General features: G+C 38.5%; 1 protein-coding gene across 5 annotated transcripts in view; it reads left to right on the forward strand.

Moving 5' to 3' along the window:
- BMPR1B (bone morphogenetic protein receptor type 1B) overlaps nt 1–12,113 on the forward strand; it is a 276,193-nt gene that overhangs the window by 245,839 nt on the left and 18,241 nt on the right. For 4 of the 5 annotated variants that reach the window (XM_073001909.2, XM_078394599.1, XM_078394598.1 and 1 more), the window contains 3 exons: nt 2,270–2,372; nt 3,109–3,211; nt 10,639–10,735. In XM_073001909.2, the coding sequence (XP_072858010.1) occupies nt 2,270–2,372; nt 3,109–3,211; nt 10,639–10,735 (303 nt within the window). The remainder of the gene's footprint in view (nt 1–2,269; nt 2,373–3,108; nt 3,212–10,638; nt 10,736–12,113) is intronic. The other variant, XM_073001914.2, reaches the window with a different exon arrangement.

Below are 12,113 nucleotides of genomic sequence, written 5' to 3' on the forward strand. Positions count from 1 at the left end.
TAAACTGAACCATGAGCCAGAAGGCTTCTTTTTCCCATTGTCTCCATTCCCACCACCCTGCTCTTTCACATCCTGAGTTATTGGGAACTCTTAAAACTTAGTTCAGATACTACCTGAAATTCCCAGAATGCCAGCACAATTGGCTCTGTGACCCTCCAGATGTTGTTGAACTGTCGTCAAGATTTAAATCATCACAAAAAGGAGTCTGATTCAACTCAATTCAATTGAGTAATTCTTTCATACCCTTGCGGATTCTACTTGTACTAAATATGTTTAGCTGGAGGGCAAGAGCACTTTGTGGTTCAAGCAGGAGTTATCCTCATCATTTCGGGTCTGTTTTGGAACCAGAGTTGCTGCTCCTTGAATGGAGGGCTCCTTCATTTTAGAGAAAGGCGAGGCTCCCTCGCATGGAAGGGGAGCAGTCCGCCCTCTGAATCACAGTGGTTCCACGCTATTCAAACCATCTCCCAAACTGCTAGAGCACAGTTTTGGAAGATAGAGCAAACTTCGGTCTCCTACTAAATTGAAGGACAGTTTAGGGGAAAAAAGTTGTGGTTTCTTGTGGAATCATTGGTATCATACTTTATTTATATTAAAAATCAGTGCACCTCAGAAATGCCTAATCTTGACTGGCTGGTACAAACCTACTGTTCCTCACTTCTTCCCACTTATTCAGATAATGCAGAAGTTCTTCACTCTCTCTTCTTGGAAAAACTAATTATAAGGTTTTCACTGGCACCCATTAGTTGATTATGGCTTTTAGGGTTTTTTTTAAAAAGGTTAATTGCTATCCATTGTTTTGTTGCTGTGTTCCTCAATTATCCTTGCTCATTGATATGGGTGAATGGCACCATGCAAATAAATAACATGTAACATAATATAATATACCATCCTAATGGATGCTTTTCAGTCTCTTCTTGGCAATGCTTTCTGTCATTCTTTCCTGAGCTGGAACAATGAAGTTGTAATAGCTGGTATACAGAAGGACAATTACCTTATTTGAATTACCCAAATATGTTCCATTAATATACAGAAGAACTAATTATCAACTGCCTGCTTCTCTGCTCTGTGATAATGATTTGGAAGATATAAAGTGCTTAAGTTTTCTTAGGTACAGATATAATGTACATCTGAATTAGTATACTAGAGAGAATGCAAATGTATGTATTACAGTTTTTCTTTTCAGTCCTAAATTGGACTGTGTTGAGAACATGACATAACTTAGAACACATCTTAAACTGTTTGATGCTTTTACAAAAGGTACAAACATTAATTCCTTTGTTTTTGTTTAAATAATGTACCACATGCCAGAAGCTGAAGTGAAATTTGCTGGATCAGCAGGTGTTTTGTATCTCCCACTAAGATATAAGCATGACATACTTTTTCTACTTTGGAAACTAGCAGAGTAGGATTTAAAACAGAAGTTGAAACCATAAACTGTGAAGTAAAGAAGAGGAGCTTGTTTATCTGGACTCAGAAGCAGCAATTGAACCTTAAAGTCAGGAGAAGTCTTTAAAGAACAACACACCAACCCAATGTCCCTACAACATGTCTACTTCGAATCTTCTCTTTTGATTAACCCCACTTTCCTCTACCCTCTAGCCAAGAAAAGTTGACTGGCTTTTTGTTTTGTTCAGTAACCATGCCTTGAAGTTGGGATTGTTTTAATATAAGTGTAGTCAGGAATTAACCACTGTTGTTAGTCTAGGTAGCCTGGAAAGGCTGTGGTCAAGGAAAACTAGAAGCTGGCAAATCATATAGACCCAGTAGCTATGCAGGAGAGGAAGGTATGAGGCTTCACGCAGCTGGTTCCTACTTGCTCCTGTTATAGGAGCACTACCATGATGCTCAAGGAAGGATTTGTTGTTCACATTGCATCATTGAAGACAGTGGGGACATAGGAGGGCAAGTGTAGATCTTATCATAATGTTCAAGATACCACTTTTTGAAATAAGCTCATAATATGTTGGAATTGGGAGCTGATCGAAATAGCACAAGTCTTAGTAGCCCCTTTTGCCTGAGGAATATGTATCATTACATGTGTTTGTGTGTGGACATTTTTCCCCCACAGTGCGACAGAGGTCTGGAGAAGTAGTAGGTGGTCATCAGTAATTGCAAATAACAGTGTCATATATCCAATTTTGCACTTGTTCAGTGCCATTCATTTCATGATTTCAAAGTAAGATTCTTTCTGATTTAAGAAGAATATGCACAAACTGTGTAAGAATGTTTAGCTAAATACATATGTTCCTTTTGTTTCTTTATTCAGTACTGATGGCTATTGTTTTGCTATGGTAGAAGATGATGATTCTGGAGGGCAGACGTTCACCACAGGGTGTATAGGATTAGAAGGTTCTGACTTCCAGTGCCGGGTAAGTATATATTCTGAAATAAAACTTTCCACTCTTCTAGGTGACATTCAGCCTTGGATAATCTCAGTGTGGCACAGTGGCAGACTATTCTCCTTTATTGTTATATCATGAATAGAGATGGGGATGAATCAAAAATATTTTGCCTCTTTGGGATGCATCATTAGTCAAAGCTGATGAATGGACATAGTAAAGAAGCACCAAATTTTAGTGACAAATCGATGAATATTTGTAGATAAAAAAAACAGTGTCCCCCCGAACAGCTGATTGACAGGACATTGTCAAGCAGGCTCGCTGTGGGAAGGCAAACCACAGTTTCAGTTCCCGCAGCCAGCCTGCTTGTCAATGACCTGAAAATCAACTGAACCCCAGGTTTATCTTTCCCCAACCATCAGCTGATTGTCGGGACATTGACAAGCATGCTGGCTGCAGAACAGAAACCGGAGTTTGCCTTCCCACAGCCAGCCTGCTTGTCAATGGGGAGACATTCCCTTTCCCATTCCTGCAGGGGACAAATAAAAATGCATAAATATTCATCCCTTCATATTCATTGGTGTCTTTGCACCTGATGAATATGAAGGGGTGAATATCCCACGAATCAGCGATATTTCACGAATATCACAATTCTTTTTTAAAATTTGTTCCCATGTCTAACCACGAATAATGAGATTAATACAACCTCACTGTCTATAGCTTTGTTGTTTAGGATAAAAGTACTCATAACTCTTGCCTGTTGCAGGATACACCACTGTCCCAGCCAAGAAGATTAATAGCATGTTGCACAGATCAGGATTTCTGTAACAAAGGTCTTCACCCAACTCTACCACCACTGGAAGATCGAGGTAATAGAGAAGGCAAATTTTATATATCTGTCCCCATAATTTATTTAATCTCATTGAAAGCAATAATCCATTTAAATCCTCTCTCTTCACATGTCTACCACATATTATAAGTTTATATTTATATAATATAATTATAAAAAGAAAGTTTGTCTTTCTTAAATCTCCAACATAAAGATGGCATCTCCTTGTTCATTGTGGTGCATTGAGTTGCAAACTTAATTCATTCCGGGATGATAGTTGTAACTCAAGTTGGTCGTAACTCAAAGCACCATTTCCCATAAGAATACATTGAAACACAATTAATCCATTCCAGCCATTTTTGGTTGTATCTCAAGGTACTGGTTGTATCTCAAAGCATTAGTTCCCATAGGAACTAGTGCAAAAGCGGTTAATCTGTCCACTACGGGGATACTTTTTTAAACCTAAGATATCCTCTAAGGTTAAAAAAAGGGCAGGAAAGGAGGGAGGGTCATATCTCAAAGCGCTGTTCACAAGTCAAAGCAAAATTTTGTGACCGGAGCTGGTCGTAACTCGAATTGGTCACAAGTCAAAACGTTCGTAAGTCGAGGCACCACTGTATTTAGTTTCATTGATGTTAAATATTCCTAATGTCATTGGCCAAAATCTTGTTGTTTAGCACAGTAATTTGCACCATATAGGTCCAATGAATCAATGGGAATTTGGTGAGTAATTTCCTCTATAACTTCCACTGATTCAAATGAGCCTACTCTACTTGCAGTTTACTGTATTAAGTGACAATTAGAGTAAGCCAATTTGAATGGATGGTAAGTGCTCCTTTAACTTATAGAGAAGCACTTACCAACTGACTACTGATTCAGTGGTCTTGCTCTAGTGTGACGTCACACAAAGCAACTGGATTTGGGCTAATAGATCCCAGGGGTTTTTAATGTGACAAATCACATTTCTTTCAATGGGCCTGTTTTTGGTAGTTCTAAAATTGGATTTAGAACAATGTTTTTATTTGCAAAACAAAAAACTGTCACTAAGATTTTTCAATAATACTGCAATGTGAGCACTCTGTTCATGCAGCTAAAGTTTTCCATGATGGTTTTTCAGACATAAGCAGTTTGGTGCTATCTATCTATCTATCTATCTATCTATCTATCTATCTATCTATCTATCTATCTATCTATCTATCTATCTATCTATCTATCTATCTATCTATCTATCTATCTGTCTGTCTGTCTGTCTGTCTGTCTGTCTGTCTGTCTGTCTGTCTGTCTGTCTGTCTGTCTGTCTGTCTGTCTGTCTGTCTGTCTGTCTGTCTATCTATCTATCTATCTATCTATCTACAATATAGCCTTTAAAATCAATTTAAACTTGTGTATCATTTTAAGCGGCATCCTAATTAAATAATAGGCTGGAAAGTGAGCTCCTCTAAAGAATCTATTTTTGTCAGGTAGAATTTTTTCCCTAAAAAAACATGTTATGTAGAAATTCATTTAAAAATCCCTTCTTCTAAAGTTTCACCAAAAACCACATTGCTTTCTGGTGCTACATTGGCATCTTTCCTTGCATCCTAGGTAGCTTTTTCCTCCTTCCTGGCTCAGTTATAGAAGTGGCAGCATCAGGAATCTACAGTACACCAGAATATGCCCTATCTAGTCACATTTGGTTATATTGTGGCATAGAGAACCATTCTCAGTGGGGGCTGAATGTCCCCTTTCAGGTGGGTGGGCTGGCACATTTGAAGGGACTCACAGACTGGAAACAGTTCTTCAGGCACCACCTTGTAAGGTTTGTTATGCGACTCATACAATCCTGATCCGGCCAATATTTCTTTCATATTGTGTTTAGGGCCATGGGGAAAAAAAGTTGAGAATGGCTGGCATAGGGGATTGCAAAGTAAATTTTAAAAATGGTATGTTTCTCATACAGTAGAGACCTCCCTACCATATGATGAATGTGTGTGCATGATGCCAAGGGCTTTCATCAGCGTAGCAGAATTAATATAAAAACTCTAAAAACAAGAGGGCTGGTTATCCAAGAATCTCCAGTGAACAATTCTCATAGAGAAATGAAATATTAACATTTTATTGTCACCTTTTAAAGAATTCTTCTTTTGAAGACTGCCTTTCCAAGGATGGTTTTCTAAAACATGGGAGTAAAAAACTGAACAAATTGGGCTCCAAATTCAGAAGCCTTGCAAACAACATCTCAGGGGAAGCTTGGATTTTTAAAAAAAATAAATAAATAAATGGGGGAGGCTGTCCAGCTGTAGGTCAGAGGTGAATGAACTACAATTGACCCAAGCAGAGGGGTGATGTCAGCAAATTTAGACATATTGCTTCTTTGAAAGTATTCCACCAGGCCTGGAATTTGCTAGAAAGAGAAAAGTTTGTTTTCTGAATATGGGGGTGGGTGGAAAGCAAAGATGTTGCATGCAGATGGATGTATCAAATTAAGGCATTGGTATACTGATTATATAGACAAGATTAGGTATACAATGTCTTTTTACCTGCAAAAGTGGGGATCTTTGAGAAATGTATTGACCTGGCTCAGAGCTTCTCTCTCTCTCTCTCTCTCTCTCTCTCTCTCTCTCTCTCTCTCTGTGTGTGTGTGTGTGTGTGTGTGTGTGTGTGTGTGTGTGTGTGGATAAGTTAACTTTAATGATGAAATTAGAATTGCTTATGATGAGTATTGGATAGAGGGGTATGCAGGTGAAAGAATTTACAGAGACTTTATAGATGGCATCTTAAAAGCTAGTAAAAAGAATGTAGGAAATGAATTCCTAGATTCACAAGGCTATAAGTAATCAGAAATCCCTGGGCTATACATGGAGCTAAGAAATACAATAAAAATTGGAAAGTTACTTGCTGAATGTCTTAAATGGTTGATAAGTACATATAATGCTTAAATTAGATTATATATTTTGATTATAATTGTTTAGAAGGTATCGATGATGGGTCAGAAACATGAAGACACTAAGTAATATATGAATTATAGTTGGTCTATGCAGTTAAGAGTGGTTTGAATATAAGATTAATCTAGGTCTAAGTCTGTATATTAGACAATGTACACATGTTAATCATTATAAAGTTAGAAAGTTACTCGATGAGCTTAATGATGGCTTAAATACGCTTTAGTAGGTTAATATGGTTTATGTAGTTAGAATTATATATTAGATGGATATGGCCTAAATATGTCTAGAAGGGCAATATGGTTTATGTAGTCAGATCTATATGCTAGATGGCTATATGGAAATTATCTCCCTGCATATATGTTTGTGTTTTGTCTTTTATGTTTGTTTGTGTGTGTTTTTTAAAAAAATGAGGCATTGGCCAGGAGTGGGGAACAAGGAGGGTTTGGTGTCTAGGAAGGAAGCTCAACAACCGTTACAGTTCAAAATAGCTTCTTAGCTCTGCGGATGAAATAAAACTTGTTGATGAGAACAAGAAGCCCTAGTGCTGGTCAAGCAGTCTGCTTATTAAGAAAGCAGGAAAAATAATCAGATCCTCATATAACATTGCCATTTTAAACAATAAAAAGAAATATTACTGGAAATCCCAATGAAAAGGCAGACCGCAGGCGGAGGAGAGGAGAAATCCGTCTTGACTGATTTAACGCCCTTATAAGCTGAAGTGTTGGTGCCACCATGTCTGGCTCCAAGCCTGTATAGCTGGTGATTGAATGAGATGGGCATTGATGACTGGAGAAAAGACGGTGCTTGAGATGTGTTACAGGCTGTAAGTTACTGCCCAGGTTGCTCTGGCGGAACTGCCGAGCATTGCCAACCTGGAGTGAGTTTGCAATTGGTCAGGCAATTTTCTAGATGGAAATGAACAAGACTGGTTCTTATTCATTTTCTGTAGAGCTTGCTCGGTAAAGTCTTGAAAGGATTGAGGCTGTGAACAGGAATACTCCATATTTTTGAATTCCCAGCAAGATAGTCAGATTGGATTCCATTTAAATCACTACACAGAAATTCTCAGTTTAATCATGTGATAATTTTTTGCTCCAAAATAGCACTTTTCCTGTCCGTCCGTCCGTCCGTCTATTATCCATCCATCCATCCGTCCATCTAATTTTCCAGGTTGATTCCACTTCCCATCATTCTCTAGTCATTGCCACTTCCAATGTTTGAAAGTGTGCACTGGGCAAGGAGATTGTTAACAATATGTATTGTGGAAAATACATATTAATGATGTTTAAAGGTGTACTTCTGGATCTGGAAAATCACATGATTCAATTCAAATCCCTTCTGTTCTTTGCCAGAGTTTGTCTTTTCAGAGTGAGGGAGGGAATGGCTTGAGTTGGCCTACACAAAGCTGCAGAAGGATAATAGGCTAGGCAGCCACTCAAAAGCAATCTGTCTCACTCAAGGAAATTATGAAAAGCCATACTGTAGGTTTTAATGGGAGTTCCAAGAAAGTAGAACATTGCACCAGGTCAAGAGAAAAGGGGGAAAATCTCCAGGGGTGCGGAAAATTCACTCAGAGCTGGAAAATTGGGCTGATCTTGTCTATTACTTCTCATTTCTGTATATTGATGTTAACATCAATATATATTGTATATTGATGTGTCCTTGGAAATGTAAGCGTTGTTTCAAAACTGCAAATTTTATTTTATTTTTTATAATGCCAAGTTAGAATTTCTTATTTTTGTTCCATAATGAGATCCTTCAACTATAATCACGTAGGCTCCTTAAAATAAGCATTTTAACTGAAAAAGCTAATTTAAAATGTTAAAATATGATCTTTTAAAATTTTTCTACACTCTGAATCCGAGTGAGCTTTTCTTTGAAGTTGCATCATGTTCAGCATGATTTATGCATATGACTGTACCAAAAAGTACTATGCTGTAAATATCACTGCAATTCTTTGCAGCGTTTCCCTTCACATTCCTGTCTAGTTTTACTTTCTCAGTGGCCAAAATCCAGCTGAAGAAAACCTGTGTGCATAAGAACAGTTGTACAGCATTCCCCCCTCTTTGTGCAGTCAGTTGTACAACTGGACATGTGCTAACTGTGTTGATAGTCTGTATCTGAACAGACAAAGGAGGGGGAAGAAGAATCACATATGCAAACAGGATTCTGACCTTTGATGATCTAATGAATGAAAGTCTTTGCATTAGAAGAAAGCCACATCTCACACACTTCAAACTTTACATTCCACAACCCATTCTGAAATATCACCAGTGAGAAAGCTGCTTTTGTGGGAATTTTCTCATAGGTTCATTCTTGTTGAATGCTTTCCCTGTTTACTGAATGCAAGAGTGAAGCTTGTCAGTCAGTTCCTGAAATTTACACCATTCTGTCACTTCTTAAAGCTGGATGCTTGCCTGCCAGTTGCTAGACAATGTCAAATGGCACCATTCATTGATAACTTGTGAAGGAGCATTAACAAGCTGCTGGCTCTTTTTATGTTGTACTACCAACATTTAGAAGTAATGTAAAAGGGATTGTACCAAGATGTTCACTCCATTTTCTTCTCAGTTATTGAATGAATGAACGAACGAACAAACAAACGAACGAACGAACGAACAAATACTTTATTGTTCATTTAACCACTTTGGTCATTCAACCACCTCTAGCATTACAATTAAAACAAAAATAGAAATAGAAATCTAAACATGTTTGGAGTGTTTGCTTAACAAACAAAATGCTAGCGAATTTAAGTGCAAATACAAACATTCACAAAATCCTGGGGAAAAACAAATTGCAAACAAGTTAAAATGCAAACACATTTTCCAAAAAAACCCCTGTCCTTTCAATTAACCTTATAGGTTAATTCTTCCTCAGTTTTGTGGCAGCTATTGCAAATCTTGCTACTCTGCCTGTTGCAGCTTCATTTTGTTCTCAAACATTGTGAATTTTTTGATTAGTATGAGTCATATAATGTATAGTGGAGTACAAATCTCTGCACAGTTCGTGAACCCCCTGATGGCACCACCACTGCCCCATGAATGGGAAAAAATGTACAGTTTAATGTTTTCATCTCATTTCAGAATCAAGTCTGATTCGAAATGGAGCATTATATCCTTCCTGCCACTGGCAGTTCCCTTTCCCATCAGTTTTAGGGAAGCTCTTGTTGGTCATAATCCACCAGTCCCATTGTGACTGTTAGTATTTTCTCTTAGGATTTTAGATACGGTTTGGTGTAGATTCTTGCAAGTCCAAGGAACTGTGTGTGTTGGAAGTTTTTAATGCCTATGTACATTCCTCATGCATCATATACATATACCTTTCAGCTGAGAAATGATGTTTTTCATAGATAGTGTATCATTATATGAATCAGTTTCTGTATTGTGGTACACATGTGATTAGAACTGGTCCTGGAAAAGTTGGGCTCTTCATTTCGCCTCTTTTCAGAAATTAAACAAAAGAGCCCTGTCACTTATATGCTGTCAGTCTTATGGAGTGTTTATTGATGAGCCTGATCTCAGACATATAAGGTCTCTTCCTCTGTCATACACCTGTATGTGGCATATAGCCTTCAGCATACTCAGACTATTACAGGTGATGTATTTTGGAGTGAAATGACTAGTGGAAACATAGTCCTGATTAACAGTGACATAGAGCATTAAGTTCCCCATCTGCTTTGCCCCCAGTAGCAGCCTCTTCCTTCATAGAGACAAGTTATCTCCCTGGTGGATTCTCAGTTTCCACTCCCCCTCTCTTGGAGTGACAGCTCAGGTACAAATCTGCTGGCCTAGTGAGAATACCATACAGGAGTGTTTTCTTAATTGCCAGTGTCTCCTTACAAAAGAGATTTCAAATCAGTCTTGAGTGTTTACACCACTAATGCACCAGGAGCAGGTAATGTCAGATTAAAACATTGAACCTGACGCAAACAGGAGTCGCATTGTTTGTCAGCCGCTCATTTAGGAAGCAAGCTAGAAAGAAATGTTATTTTGGGGCCGAAATAGAAAAAGAAACTCAAGCTTGGAAATAAAAGTGCAGGGGAGAAAGCTAAGAGTCCCCATGGAAGCTCCTTTGTCACATCATTCCTGTAAACCTGAAATGCAATAGCCCTATTCCTGGACAGATCAATAGGAACAGAGTTCTCACAGCTCATGCCTGCTCCGCTTTATCTTATAGTACAGTACAAGATAATCAGTTTGAAAATGCCCATCCTGATTCCAAAGCAACTGGATGAACATTTGATGCATTTGTATCTTGCAAATAAGGACACCTGCTTGTAGTGCCAGAGATCCCCAGATATCCCAAAATATTTGTATTGATGGTGAATTAAGACAGAATGGTAGCATTCGGAAGGTTAGGCTGGAAGCTTTTGACCAAACCGCACTTACTCACAGTTGCTGGCACCAACCATTTGTCTTACTGCCAGTGCTTTGAGTTTATGACTACAGTCGTGCTTATAAGCTGCTGCAAGCATTTGGGGATAAAGGGTATAGATTGTATAAGACATGTTTTCAGTTCTCTAATGTATTTGTTTTTATTTGAGGTATTGCAGAGGGGAATGTTCACCACAAGGCCTTGCTCATCTCAGTGACGGTCTGCAGCATACTCCTCGTGCTGATCATCATATTCTTTTATTTCAGGTGGGTCTGAAAAGTTTATGGTCTTCCATTTCTTTCTCTTACCTATGTTTTGAGCTTATGACTGCAAACAGAAAATGAATAATTTGGGGCACTTGGAAGGAAGGTGGTATTATATTAGGATCGCACAAATGTTAGTGGAGAGGAAGAGAACGTTAGTTTCATTGCATTTTTAGTTAAGGAATGCAGTGCCACTGAATGAAAATTGACTCGGACTCATATCTAAAATGAAGCAGGAATGGACAATTTGGCATCTTTTGTGTACTATCCAATACTGAACTGAAGTAATCAACTGAGCTTCTCCAACCCCCAGGTGGAATGAGGAGAGATACCTACCCATATATTTGCAGGTTGTGTGGCATAAATTATATTTTAAGGAATTTTTGAAAAAGAACAACTAGTGCTTTTCAAATTTCGTGGAATTTTTCAGGACAGCTTGTGAGTGATACTGGGAAGAAATGAATTTACCATTCTTATGTTTGATGCTCACAGAGACAAGAATGGTAGGAGGATGTTGCTATATAGCCTGTGTATCACAGGCACATGCTTGATGTGCAAATCCCATAATTCCCTTGCTTTTTTTGTTGATGTGTACTCAGTACATTTCCTGGTTGAAAGAGACAGTGCAAGCTAGGGGTGGCTTTTTGGATTCTTTTGGACTACGTATCCCAGAATTCCCTATTCTGGGAGTTCTACTTGAGTTAAACATCCCTTATAAATGCCTACATGCGGCTCGACTGGAAGGCTTTGAGGCGGAGCTAGGATTAGCTGAGCCTGAAAACCTTCCATTTAAGACCATTTCTCCCAAGTGAGCTATATGTAGATGTCTATAAGGTGTGTGTAACTGAGTTAAAACGCCTAGAATAGGGGAACAATGGGGTAAGTAGTTGGAGAAATGCAAAAAATGCATTGCTAGTAGTGGCTATCTTTCCCCTTCCCCCACTGAAAAGATGAAGGGAGGGATTTCCTTCACCGCCAATGGTTGTTGAACCACTGATGTTTTCCAGGATAGCTCGGTGGTTTTAGGTATCTGGCTGTGGAGCCAGAAGTTGGGAATCTGATTCCCCACTGTGTCTCTTTGACAGGAGTTGGGCCTAGTGGTCCATAGGATCTCTTCTAGCTCAGCAGTTCTAAGAGGATGTCAAGAAAAGGAAATTTAAAAAGAGAAAGGAATTTTACAAGAACAGCCAGTACTTTTTAAATTTCATTTTGCATTGAAATACAGGTAAAGATTCTGTATGTGTCTGAGGTTTTAAATCCAACTGACAGTTTCACCTTTTATTCCAATGAATGGAACTAGGCATGACTTCACAGAGGTAGCAGTAATAGGACTTTATTAGTCTTTGCTGAAAATAGCTGAGACACATAAAGGCTTTAGACA

This window comes from Pogona vitticeps, chromosome 5, assembly GCF_051106095.1.
Source record: "Pogona vitticeps strain Pit_001003342236 chromosome 5, PviZW2.1, whole genome shotgun sequence".
In the NCBI taxonomy this organism is placed as follows: domain Eukaryota; kingdom Metazoa; phylum Chordata; class Lepidosauria; order Squamata; family Agamidae; genus Pogona; species Pogona vitticeps.